Source organism: Oryzias latipes, chromosome 2, assembly GCF_002234675.1.
Source record: "Oryzias latipes chromosome 2, ASM223467v1".
In the NCBI taxonomy this organism is placed as follows: domain Eukaryota; kingdom Metazoa; phylum Chordata; class Actinopteri; order Beloniformes; family Adrianichthyidae; genus Oryzias; species Oryzias latipes.
Window position 1 is genome coordinate 14,119,715 of NC_019860.2, and position 14,171 is coordinate 14,133,885.

General features: G+C 41.0%; 1 protein-coding gene across 7 annotated transcripts in view; it reads right to left on the minus strand.

Moving 5' to 3' along the window:
* The window catches only part of LOC101164874 (tensin), a 119,976-nt gene that overhangs the window by 46,472 nt on the left and 59,333 nt on the right, over positions 1 to 14,171 (minus strand). For all 7 annotated transcript variants that reach the window (XR_002875058.1, XM_023964926.1, XM_023964935.1 and 4 more), the window contains 7 exons: positions 14,057 to 14,095; positions 12,168 to 12,209; positions 5,650 to 5,699; positions 4,257 to 4,428; positions 699 to 749; positions 322 to 444; positions 53 to 117 (listed from right to left, as the gene is read on the minus strand). Coding sequence is in view for 6 of the 7 variants with exons in the window: in XM_023964926.1 (XP_023820694.1) it covers positions 53 to 117; positions 322 to 444; positions 699 to 749; positions 4,257 to 4,428; positions 5,650 to 5,699; positions 12,168 to 12,209; positions 14,057 to 14,095 (542 nt within the window). In the remaining variant the exon portion in view is untranslated. The remainder of the gene's footprint in view (positions 1 to 52; positions 118 to 321; positions 445 to 698; positions 750 to 4,256; positions 4,429 to 5,649; positions 5,700 to 12,167; positions 12,210 to 14,056; positions 14,096 to 14,171) is intronic.

Sequence of the window (14,171 nt, forward strand, 5' to 3'; positions counted from 1 at the left end):
ATTATTCAGGTTGATCTTTCGTGTTGCTGATTGCAGTGCAATAGATTGATACCTTGCAGATATGTTGCTGTAGTGCATGTAGGCAGCCACTACTACCCCTGTGCGCCCGCGGTTCCCCTGAGAGACAAAGATAACACAATTTATTGAAAACATTTCAAGATGTGAAATCAATTGAAAACAGGAATCAATTTAATCTGTAGAGACTGTATGGTAAGACAATAGGCCAATTTATTTTTAACCTTAAGGTTAAATATTATATATATATATATTTTTTTTTAATTTGTCTTTGTATCAATTTGTTGTTTGCTTGGTCTTTTTTACCTTGTTATGCAGTACCACCACATTGTGAGGGTCTCCATTGAGCCACGTGTCGATGGCTTTGCACATGCTGCAAATCTTGTCCAGCGCTGGAGCGTGGTGGTCCGGCCAGCCAAATTCAAGAACCTGAAATGAATCAGATAGATCCAAAGAAGTCGTACGTGCAATTTTAAACTGCCAAAACATGAGATTTCTGTAGGTTAAAGCATAGGGTCTTTAAGGTTCTGTAACTGCACAAGGATGTATTAAGTTACCTGGAAAGCATTTCGATTCTCTTTGCTTACCATAAATATACCGCAAATAAAGACATTATCTTTCTTCACTCACACTTGTAATTTATAAAATCACAAACGGTCAAAGGGAAAATGTTCAGTGTTTACCTTGGGGTTTAACGTTGTTAAATCATTCCTCCACTCACTGAGGTTGAGCACCTAAAAGCAAAAATAATAGTTAGACATTAAAAAAAGAAGGCACTGTAGCTACCCATTTAACCCGAGTATAACCATAAAGTATATTTTCTGGTTAGCTTCCCCATAATAACACCATCTGAAATAAATCTGGGATAAAAAAAGGGCCTTCACATAAATGAGATGTCTAAAATCTGAAAAATAAAATTAATGAGATCTTACAAAGGATGGGTAGAGAAACTCTGTGCCAAGTTTAATACTGGTATTGACGTATCTGGTACTACCAGTACAGTCTAAAAAGGTGAATTTAGGTGCTCCTTTTTCTGTGCTTTGTTTTGGACATGTCGATCAAGTATTCTGTTCGTTTTGCTGGACAATTCAAGCCAATTGTTTTATTTTTCCAGCAATTGTGAGCGGGGGCCGGGGCGAATTGAGCAAAAGAGTCCAATGCCATGTGCACACTAGGCAGGTGAGGTCTTCTTGACCGTGCGTTTAGAAAGTAATGCAATCCAATCATTACTACTGAATCTGAGTGCCTGATTGGTCAAAGTAGATCCTGGTGTAATGTTCAATGGGCATTTTGAATGTAAAGCCCAAAAATATTTGCTAAAAACATGGATATAGACGCATGAACACCAGAGATTTGAACGCAAAAGCCCAAAATGCGCATTTATGCACGCTTACAAAGACTTTTTAATGAAAGAGATTACTTAAACATGTAACACAGTAACCCTAACCCTAATCCAACCCTAATCCTAACCCTAACCCCAGCTATTAACAGATACCATAAAACAAAAAACTAGAAAATCTAATCTTGTGCTGTATATTAATCCTTTAACACTGGAGCTGTAGCTGGCGACAGCAAAGTAAATAATTTTCGAACTACTGTAACTCTTTTTTTTTTTTTTTTTTTCTTAACTTGTTCTGTCCAACAGCTGAGCAAACAGATTAGAGCTGAAGGCTTTTTGTGTTGGACAGGTTTTACTATCACAAAAAGAGGTTATATAGCTTCAAGAAACTAGAGTGTAGATTTGTATAAACCCCTTTTTGTCGTATTATTTTTTATTTATTTGTTACATTTAGTGTGTGTGGGGAGGGAGAGGGGAAGAATGTGAGGGGAGGGTGGAAGAGAGTAAAAGGAAGAAAGGTGAAAAGGTGGGGGATACAAGCACTGATTTGACTAAGTTATTAATTTAAGCTGTAACAATTATACCAGATCTGCTGGAAAGACGAATGTTACATCAAAGGTGAAAATCTGACACTAAGATGAGCGAGAAAAAAAAACTGTCCATCAATACACTGTAGGTAAGGAGGAGGGATGAAGCAGACAGGGAGCAGTGTGGAGTGTGCACGTGCACGTGGGGGTGGAGATACATGCATGCTGCCGACGTGAACCGTGTGTTCATAAAGGGAGCCAGATCCTACCCAGCCAGACCAGCCAGACCAGGAGAGGGGAGGAGAGCCCCCCAGGCCAGAAGCCCCCCCAGCATCCGGACCCAGGCAGCCCGGGAGGGGAGGAGGAGGGGACCGCCCACCCCACCAGCCAGGCACAGAGAGGGCCCCCCTACAGGGGCCCCCCCAATGCCCAGAAGCACAAGCGAACCCAGTGTCCGGCCCCCAGGCCACAAGACAGGAGCGCTTAGCCGTACCAGGCGGCAGCCATGGGGGCCACCGGGCGCCGGACACCGAGACAAAGGCCAGGGACGAAGCCAGGGCCCCCGGAACCCAAGAGCCGGCCACCACCCGACCGGCGCCCCGTCCCCGCAAGCCAGCCCAGGCCCGCGACCTTAGCAACCCAGGGATCGCCACGCACCCACAGCCACAGCCACCCCCCTAAAACCCTACGCACCCCCCCCCCCCCCGCCATAATATCTGACCCCCCCTCCCCAACCCTCTCAGTGCCCTCCCCTCTCTGTGATGGGGAGGGAAAGCCCCAGAGGGTCCCAGCGAGCCAGCCCCCAGGTCGGTCCTACCCATGCACTCACACACACATACTCACAATCATCTGGTTACCCTCCCTACCCCCGCCGCCAAGCAGCAACCCCCCCCCCCAGCCGGCCGACCCCCAGCGCCGCATGCTCGACCCCTCCCGCAGCCGACAGGACACCCATAAGCCCGGCCGCCCTGAGAGGACCAGGCGGGTGAAGACCGACCGCCCCCCCCCGACCCCACCCATGTATGGAGGTGTGGGAGTGCTGTGTGTGTGCTGCAGGTAAAATAGGAGGTCACCAGTGTGGGGGGATCCACCGCTGCCAAGCCGCAAAGCCCCCCACTCCGGAGTCCCTCTGTGAGTGGTGTGTATTTGCTGTGTGTGTGCTGCTAGCATGCAGTGTGTGTGTCTACAGAGGAAGTTAAAATTGTGGGGGGGCCAGCGAAAGGTGAGCACGGATGTTTCACCGTGCCCCCCTCCACCAGACCCTCTCCACAAGGCCCTAGATGAATCAGAGTGTCTAATATGCAAGTAAAAAGCGGGGAGGAGGGCGGGTGCCAACGAGAACCCAGAGAAGGGCATCCCCAGTGAGCCCCGCCAGCATACCCCTCCCATCCAGATCCCGGGGCCCTATGTGCCTGTGTGCAATATTTGTTTGGGTGAGAGCGGGGAGGAGCGGGCGGATGGGCACAACCGGGGGAGAAGGCTCCCCCGAGCGACCGGCCCCCCAGCCGGCCGCGGTAGGCGCCCCCCCTCCCAGAGCGGCCGGGCAGCCAGAAACGCCAAGCCAGCCGCAGTTGGAGGCCAGAGCCTCGCGGCGCCGAGAGACAGCCAGCAAGGAAGGGTCCCGGTGCCAGAACGGGGGGGCAGGGGGTCCAGCCCCACCATTCATACCCTGGCCCCCCTAAGGACTAGCAGACTGCCCCCCCAGGCCCCCCCCCCCAAAAATAAGTAATAATAATAATAATAATAATAATAATAATAATACTAATAATAATAATAATAATAATAATAAAATAATTAATATAATAATAATAATAATAATAATAATGAAATAAACCCACCCAAGTGAACCCATTAACCCCTGCTGTGACTGCGGCGCCGACCCCCGGGGGGCCAGGCCACGCGCCAACTACCGGCCACGGGCGAAACACCGGCCACGGGCAGACGACCCCAGGCCCCAGAGCCCCAAGCCCCCCCCCCGCCCCCGCCACGGCGACCAGCCACCCAGCACGGCACCCGGCCGCCGTTCCCGGTCAGCCGCACTGCCTACCCTGCGCCCAGCAGGCACCCGCCCAGGAACCCCTGCCAAGTTGCCGGCAGAGTGTGCGCCCCCACCACCACCCCACCCAGGCAACCAGAGCCCCGAGCCGGGAGAACGACAGGCCCGGCAGAGCCCACCCCCCCAAACCCACTACTGTAACTCTTCAATTGTTTATGCATTAACATAATTTGAGCGAATTCCTTCACGTCAGAATTATGCGGGCATCACGTTAAGTGCGCAAACGGTTGTAGAGTTACGTCAATTTAAAGAACGTCAACGGTGGAACTTTTCTCTTATACTACCTCAGAAGTTCATCCAAGCTTCCTATGTGTCTCACCAGATAGTGTTCGCCGTGCTTTGACCGCAGCATTGTGGCCACCTCCTTGAGGTTGGTGGCGTAACTGCGCTCCTCGGCGTTGGCGGGGAAAGACAGAGAGATGATCCTCTCTGTGATGTAGACCAGGTCCACTTCATAGCTCTCCTCCATGGTCTGGACCACACTCAGGCTTCTAAAACATCAAAAATACATTTTAGGAAAAACCCAACGTGAATGTTCTTTGAAACGTCAACCTGAAAACTGAGAAAGTAATAAACGTTTTTAACTGCTTGCCATAGACTGCAAACTATTTATAAAAACTAACTTTTGAAGAAGAATAAGGATGTTTGCAATACTTAACAATCACATGGGATTTTCCAGCTTTTAGGATGAGGAGAACTTAATGTGAAGTACAGCAAAGTCAGCTATAAACAGAAACATTGAACGTTATGGGAAAAAGTATCCCATTTTCTTATTAAAAAAAAAAAGTAGACACTATCACCCTGCCATAACCATGGCCTGCATTTGCTTTGAACTGCATCAAATTTTTTAGCAATTATTGCTCGGTTTGAGTTCCTTTCCCAGATGTGGTGAGAATATTTTTGAAACTCACTGATTCCTCTCAGGGTTTGGTAGCAAACATCCACTTGATCAAATGCAAACTTGCGGCGGTTTATCTGCATGTTCCTTGGAAAGGCAAAGATTTACATTCCATCTGTGACTGTTGATGTGACCTCTGCTCATATTACACAGTCTATTCTACGGGACAAACTGAGTGATTGGGTTTATTGACAGGCAGGCTTGAGAAACAGGGTTATGTGGAAAAACCAAGGATTATACTACAGAACTTAAAGACCCACTCCCATTGTGTTTTCTTGTGGTACTTTTCTGTTGATGAAGGACATTAAAAAAAAAAAAAAAAAGAAGCTCAAAATTACAATTCTGATCTTTTTTATTTTTATTCAGATTGTTGTGAATCAAAAGCTGAAGACAAAATGCAGCTTGAAAAAGTTCGTACTTGTGATGTAGGAAAATACGATGGGCAGGCCAAAAAGTTGATGACTACACGACTTGATCCATGTACGTCTTGGTTTTCCTCATCCAGGCTGGCATCTGTCTGAAAGCTGTATGGCTAGATTGCTCCAATGTTGCTCACCATTTCGGTTGCACCAGTAAAGTTAGGGTGGGGGTGTGATTTGGGCTAAAAATGGCCTCATCATAGTTAAAAGACCACTGGGAACGCTTTTACAACAGATCAATAGATGATCATATTGGATCTGAATAGTTACTAAGTGATCCTTGAAGTCGTGCTTTTGTTTTGGGAAGTAGAGATGTGATTCCATGTTTTCCAATAGTTTTTTTGGCTGACATTCATTCATTTCTGTATAGCATAAAGGTGGAAATGTTGCTTTACCGTGACTGCTTTCTTCGGATCTCCACACTTTTACAGGACCTCATAGATCCCTGGGGGTACAGAGACGCAAAAAGATGAGGAGCAAAGCATACTGTTTTTAATTTCAAGGTTTACCAAATATAAGAAGACAAAGGAAAAGGGTTCCTCCAAATAATAAATGGCAGAAGTGAAATATTTTTTGAATCAGTCCTAAAGCATAGATTTGTGAGAAACAAGTATGTGTGAGGCGAGTTGTGTTAAAAGTTGGGATTCTAGCGTTCCCCATTTATATATTGCAGTATTTAACATTTTTCCCTCTTGGTAGTAATTTGACTGCAAATGCTGTCTTGAAATACAAGTATTCTGTTAGTTTAGATTGTTTATTGTTGTCATAATAAATCTTGCATAAAAAAATACTTCCCAGAATACATGGAGGTTAAAAAAAACATCACATAAATAGAAATTATAAAGCGTATGAAAAAATATAACATACAACTAAGCTGGATGACTGTGCAAGTAGAACTAGTAAATGAAATCCGATTACTGACAATAATATACCAGAAAAGACAAATGGGATGGTTTCAAATACATTAGGCTGTTCAAATGATGAATAAAGGTGGTAGATTTATGAAGGTTGCTAAACTAATGAGAAAAAGTAATGCAGAAAATAAGAGGCAAGAGAATGATGAGCAACAGAGATCCAATTTCGAGTAAAAGGGGAAAACATCTGCACATTTTACATTCCTGCTTCATTTTGACGGCAGAATTCTATGGAGGGATATTTCTACCACCATGTTGCACACAAAACTTTCTAAGTCGCAAGTGAAAATATTAACTATTCGCTTTTCAATTATTTTTTATTTTGCTTTTGCTTTTTTTTTTTGCTTTAAAAAACATTGATGCATTTGCAAAACACAGGTTTTCGCATGCGTCGTGTGTCAGATCACCTTTTTCCTATCTTTTATTTTGCTGACTTCAGTTTCAGTTTAACGTGACAAAGCTGCCATCAAACAGTTGCTGATTGGTCCAGATTCCAACCAATCATGTGTCTCTGTCTCATATTGAGGGTGCTTGGAGGCAGACATGGACTTTGTGTCGGTTCTGTTCTAACGGGATTCTGCTGTTTTCAACCATTCTGGCCCGTTTCTCTCAGAGTAAAACCCAGAAGGAGCAGCAAAGCAGCTAAAATAAAACCGAGTTTTGTATTTATTTATGTCAGTGTAGCGACCATAAAATGTCTGCAGCAGAAAAAAACATGTCAGAGCTCCGACTCCTTCGAGACGGAAGTTACACTTTTTAAGATTTGTATCTGAACTATTGTTTTATTTCAATTAATAAATGTTGAAATATTAAGAGAAAATAGCCTTTTTTCAGGAGTATTTTTTTTAATCGCTCACGAGTTCTAAAACATAAGACAATGTGAAAATTAACATAAAAGTTAAAAATGCTTCTTCTGCTAAATACATTGAGTCTACTGTGGTGAGCCATCATTCTTTTGCTTGTCCCTGCTGTTTAATCTAAAAAAAAAATGAAAGCAAAAAGCAAATATTTAATATTTGCTTTTGAAACTTAGAAAGTTTTGTGTGCAACGTGGTCGCAGAAATATCCCTCCATAGAACTCTGATGAGCTATTGCGTTCCAATTGAGCCGCAGCAGCAAAATAAAATTAAGGCGGGAAAAAATATTCGGAACAAATACATATTACAAAAATTACATTTCTTCTTTTCTTCAAGTTTTCTCTGACTACTTTTGCAGTAAATATGAAATATTTTTTTTAACTAACATCACTTTTTTTATTTCTGTACCATTAGCAAAGAGGAAACTAAAAGACACTTTGGTGAAAAGATAAAAGTACTGTGAAAAGCCAAACATGAAAAAAAAAATTAAGATTAAAAAAGAAAGAAGAATTTACAACAACTTTTAAAAATATTCTAAACATTCAGCCAGGGGTGGGGATATGGTGGGGCAAAAGTGCCAAGCTGCTAAATTGTTATTCAATTTAGTTAATCAATATTAGTATTTACCTTTTTTTGACATTTTCCCTATAATAACACCGTATTCATAATTTGAAGTTTAACTCTCATCAAAATTACGGCTCACCTTGCAAAACCCAGCGCTCCACCTCCAAGAGGATAGCAGGTGGGCAAAATGTCTCCGTACAGAGTTACCCAGATGCATGGCTAAAACAGCTACAAGCTACTCAGACTATCCATCTGAGTCCTTTTTATATGTCAAAGCCTTCAATTAAAGCTCTAAAGTTCTCTGGTTTCACTTCCTTGACAAAAATACATAAATATTTTGGAGTCAAAGATGTTCAGCGACTATGTACTATCTCCTAAAGCGCTTTACCGTCCTTTCCAACCCACCCACTAGATGTTTTCTGAAGTTACTCTGCTTCCTGCGTCATTATCTCTCATTTTGTTGAGCTCTCCTCCCCTGTGGCTCTTTGACCAATTACTATTCTTCCCATGTCTGGTGCTTGTTCAGCACGGCTCCTCCTCCATTGTACAGTGTGTGTTTTCGTCCACAGCACGCTTGACCTTAACAACTACTCAGCATGGAGAAACAGGTTGTACTAAGTTGTGGGATATAAAACAGAAACAATATTCATGAACAAAAACAATGTTTTTTTCTCTGTCTGTTAGTTTTACTTTTCCATGTCTGGCACTTTCACACATGAATAAACTCAATCCTCCCATGAGCCTAAATTTGACTTGAAAAAAAAAATCCCCATCTTGTACTTGGATGACCCTAAACAGGCCCCACACTAACTTCATTATGGTCACGATGGGACATTTTGACTCAAAACCACTATGGATATGTCCTGTTGGAGAAACCAAACAAACATTCCATCTCGACTTCTGTCGGCTTTGAAAGCATTAAAAAGACAAGCACACGCAGACGGACATATATGGAAAAATCCCTTGTGATTGGATCAAGAGTGGAACATCGAGGCAGGGTATGTAGTCTGGATTTTTCAAGAAGAAAATCTGAGTGGAGATGGACATGAATGAAAGCAATTCCCCTAAATTCCCCCAAATTAGTCTTGCATGGATTTGTGAAGTACCCAAACCAATGAGTAGGGATGGGTACAACATTTTGTTGTACTTTTGAACGGGTTCCAGTGCCTAAATGGTTCTTCAAAAAGGAATTGACTCCAATTTTGCAACACTGGGTCTCCAATTTTACACACACCGAGCGCGGATTTCCCTGTTCATTGCCACGATGTTGGTTTTTTTGGAGCATCTTTTGCTGTGTTGTACAGCTTAATTTTTGCCCGCTTCGCCTTCGGCATTTTGACTACAGCTTGATGTACCCTCACAGCCTCACCTATTCACATATGAATCCGCTCACAATAGCTGGTAAAGTAAAATGATTGACATGTCCAATACAAAGCATTGGTAGGGTGCACCAAAGTCTGTGTCTTTACACAGTACTGGTAGTAATGTGTATGTCAGCACTGGTGTAGCACTGTAAATGTTGGTACTGGTAGTATCGAGAACATCAGTACTGGAAGTACTATAAATGTCACTACTAATAGTACTGTAAACCTGTTGATACTACTGGATAGCTTCTTTCCCAAGTTAATAAACATGCTAAACCCCAAAGTGCACAGATAAGATCTGCCACAGCACATGCCAATGCATATTTTTTATACAGGTATATAAGAATATACATGTGTATATGTATATCTATATATCTTCTTATTTAAGTATTTATCCAGTGTAAACCTTTCAACACTTCCCTACCTCCATGCTGTTTTTGCACGTCTGATATGTGTATTTCTGTACATATCACTCAGCACAGAATTACAGACATTTTTATATTTGCACATGTCATATTTGGCATATTTGTACACTTCCATTGTACACTTTGTACCTATCTACCTATTTATACCTATTGTAACTATTGTTATTTTTTATATTTTACTTTGTTGGGGGCTGCACGATGGCGCAGTGGTTAGCGCTCTTGCCTCACAGCAAGAAGTTGTAAAAGTGTTTTCAACAGTAAGTTTGTTGTCAAAAAGACAGATAAATGCGTTCAACCTTTTTTAGGGGTTGTTGCATTTATAAACATAAAATATGAACATCTAAAAAAGGGAAAATAAAAATAACAATAAATATATAGTTAGACATTGTGGGACATGAAAAAAACAAGTTACTGGGTAAGAAAAAGGTCACAAAATTGACTCGATTCAAAAACAAAATGATCCTAAATGAAACCAGCAGTGAGTGAGACGTTTTGGTCAAGTAAACTTTTGCAAACGATGTTACATAAACCCTAAAAGATTTGTTTATGTGAGCCAGCCTCTCCTTGTGAAAAGCTTTTCTTTTGCTTTTTGGTGCAAAGAAAGCACATTAATCTCCATACGAGTCCGTCTAAACTGGCTCGTCTATGTTTATAATCTGAGTCTGAGTCACTGCCCTTCTTCTCCTGCCGATCTAAACATTTGAGTGAAGTCAGACTCAAACACTAGAAGAGGAGAAAAATAAAAAGGTTGATTCCAGAAACGATGGCGCTGCTTTTATCTTTGTAGACGATGTTGCCATTGATCTTAAAAGGAAAAAAAGATAAAGGAGACCCCTTTTCATCTTAACATAAATGTAAACAACCTTGCAAATTTCTTTTCTTGCGGCTGTTGGCTTGAACAAACTGTTTGCTTTTTGCATTAGCAGCGGCTGTCTTCCCTACAATCTTTCTCAAGTTCTTGCATTGTTGGGTATTTGGGCCAAACCCTTCATCTAGTTGAATAATGTCAAACAAAATCATGCAACAGATTTGCCATAGATCTTTGAAATTATAGGTTCCTGATTTGGCAAAGCAGTTAAAGTATCTCCTGAAGCCACATCAGTGGCCAAATTTGCGCAACACCAGGAATGATGTGAAATCAGATACGGCCATCAGGGGTGCAAGAAAAGTTTTTAGATACTAGATCATATTTGAATGGTGTGTAGACAATGTGTTCTGAGTCCACAATAAAGTATACAGTATAGTGTGACTTGGATTAGTTGGACAGTAACATTTTCAGGGGGGTTTAAAAAGCCTTGTTTCCACTGTGAAGTAGGGTTTTCCATTAAAAGTCATGACTATCCAACTTCGGTGGAAACGTTCGCCTGTATTACCTGGACCATTCTAAAACTTTCCAAACTTTCAAAAGTGCTAATAAAAACTCACTTGGAGTTGCAATTTTTTTTAAATAGATGTGGACTTGAATAGATATTTGTTGAGATAAAATACGGTGCTGCATTAGCAGATACATCCACGTTCATGAGTTTGACAGTAAACACCTCATCTGCTAGCAAAGTGAGGCGCTCAGTTTAATGGGAACACACATGTGCAGTGACGAAGGCATCAGAGAATGGCAATAGCAATATTCATGTCAATAGAGTCAAGTACGTCATGGTGAGGCCGATGATTGATCGAAGGCATTTTTCTTTTAGTCTTTTTCGGTTTTTAACTTCTAATGGTGGGCAATCTATGATAGCCCATTGAGACGCCTATTGTTGTAATATTGGGGTAGATAAATAAAATTAAATTGAATATACCAACACTTACTTCGCGACCGACCGGTTGATTGCAATCAACCGTATCTGGCACCCCTTGTGCTAAATGATAAAAATAATATGTGACATCCATCAAGCATCTATGGCCTAATTTTTTATGCAACATTTTTGTTCTTAGTAAAAAAAAAAACTGGGAAATAGATCAATGTAGCACAAACTATTATTTTTTAAATAAAAAACTCTTTATTAAATTTACAGCAACCAAAAATACGTGACTTGCGTTTTGTTCCTAAATGTTGGTTGTAATCTATCCATGTTTTTAAATTGTGTAGGTCCTCATTTATCACGTCAATAAATTCCCTGTAATTACCAATAGAGTAAAATATAGGAATTAATACATTTTACTCTCTTTACAGTGCATATATATTACCAAAGTGCTTTATAACCATAAAAATAGAAATAAAAAAGAATAAAGAGGAAATCAAATCAAGAAAATCTAAAACAAAAGCATAAAAATACAAAGGGATATAAAATACAAGAAAGACACATAAAATATATAATATATTAGGCATATAACAATATCAGTTTCAACAGTTTGACAGAAAATTTATTATTTATTATGTTGAACACTGGGGGACCTATAATTGATCCTTGTGGGACACCACAAAATGTATCTTTGTTCTGTATGTTTTAACATCTGTTGGAAGTCAATATTTATTTTTGGAAAATGTGAATTTTCTGGTAATTATGAACATTAAATCTTTCTATTTCAAACACTATTAAAGGATAATATGTTTGGATTTGTTGTTTTTTCTTCTATTACCTTCATAAAAACCCGTACCAGTGTCCTGTTGTTCATCTGTGGGCAAAAGTACTTGGCTACCCTGCACGGTTTACTACGTCATTGTTCAACACCTCAATCTAAAACCACAAGCAGTCATTTCCTCCTGAAACAACTTCAATAAAGCCTTTTTCTGGCAGCGCAGCTCCCTTTAAGCGCAAAGACAACACTTACAATAAAAAGACAACACTTACCGGTGTATCTACATGCTTTAACGGCAGCTGGGGAGTGGGAGGCTGTAAAGAAAAGCAAAATAAAAAAGCTTGGTCATGTTTTCTTTCACAGTAAAAGTCCAACCAAAATCTTTTTTTTTTCATATCCTGATTAATAAAAGTAGGATTTGTGGAAATAATTTCAAAAAAACTTTGACTAAGCAGGTTGAGGAAGACCAGAGTATCTCCTTATGCTGGCGGATTTAATAAAGTCAACTAAATTCCCTGTTTAAACTTATAAATAAACATTAAAGTTCTCCTTTCAGCATTTCTGGGCAGAAATTAAGAAAAAGAACTGTCTTCCCTATTCTTCGAGTCAATTGTTGAGCAGAGGTTCTTTGTGGATTTTTCTAATATGACTTTGTCACATACACCCATATCCAGGGTTGGCCCATATGGGTGCTGTAGGTTTTTGGGTCATCTAGGTCCATGGACAGTCGTAGACAGTAATGTCTGTATCTTCAAGGGACTACAGTTGTGTCTTTTGGTTCCCTTAAGGCTTGTGCGCCACCTTAAGGGACGTCATGAAAAAAAAAAGTACAGTTTTTCTGTGTGTGGTAAATATATTGTGAAGTATTTGAAAGGTAAATGTAAGTTATATGTATTTATGACTTACGGGGGATTTTGTCGTATGGTCCTTACTGACTGCGTGTAATTCTTTACGCATGGGGTGGGCAGGTGATACGTATGTGCATGTTGGATGCCCACACAAACTCTGATTGTCTAATTTCCATATTTGTAAAAGTCAGGATGCAAGGAGAGTACACGTTAACAGCAGTGACACGTCCCGGGCGCATTGCAAAGCGTCCTGGGAGGTTATAAAAATGGGATAAATCCATTTGACACGCCTACTTTAGCCCTACTTAGCCTTAAATGTTGTTTAGGTGTTTGCCACGATATGTTGCTCGTTGCCTGCCCATATTAAAAAAATGGGCCTATGTCAACAGCCCTTGTCGAGTGTTCCCACTGCTACTGTGCAATTTCTACCAATCGGCACAGGGGCAGGGGGGTGGCTGGATAGTGGCAGTCTGAAATCGGCCAATCATCAGATAATTTTGGGGACCATGGAGACCCTCCTATCAGTCAGTTATAAGGCTTCTGCCTTCTTGCCACCCTCCTGTCCCTGGACTGTCATCACGCAACCTTCAAATGTTCCTGACCAATGTCCAAAAATCCTGTGTTCGCCATTAAAATTGAACCTTTTCTTAAAATCTCAGCGGGCGGCATGTACAAATTCAACTGCAGCCACCGGATTACAAATGCCATAGTACAGCCACAACACTGTAGCATATTGGCATATGGGACTGTAGTGTAAGGGCAGTAGTGACTAATTCAATAGTTGTCTTTTGTGACTCAAATTTCTGATCTCCCCAGAATGTCGCATCTGCTTGTAAACAAAATTTGGTGCTAAGTTACGTCGTAAATGCAAAAGGGTAAGATAATTTATTGCTAGTTTTGCTATTTTTAACAACGCACACTTTTGCATTGTGCAATTTAAATGACAATGGAAAAAAAGAGACTCATATTGAATCAACTCATACAATCAGCAACTTATCAATCTAGAAGTTGGTATTTACATCAAGCTCAACTATTTCTTTCTTCCTGTATCATAGCTGTATCATTTCTGTATCATAGCTTAAAAAATTCTTGAGTCTTGACTTTTTTCTCAAACTTTTTACCTCATTTGAGTACATTTTTTTCTCTATGGCACATTACTATTGTTTTTCTCGCCTCAATGGACAGCTTGCACATTACTTTAAAGGAAATAGTATGATCTTTCACCTCTCTGAGCTCCCGTTGAGGTTCAAGAGGATCCTTTTATATCATTAAAGGGATCAAATGTTTGCTTAACTGTAGAAACACACACTTACTGGATCACAGTTGGTGGCTGTTTGACATGACGTGGTAACCTGTGAAAAAAACAAAAACAGGGTGATTCAATTCAATTCTATTTTCTTTGTATAGCCCAAATTCACAACAACAGTA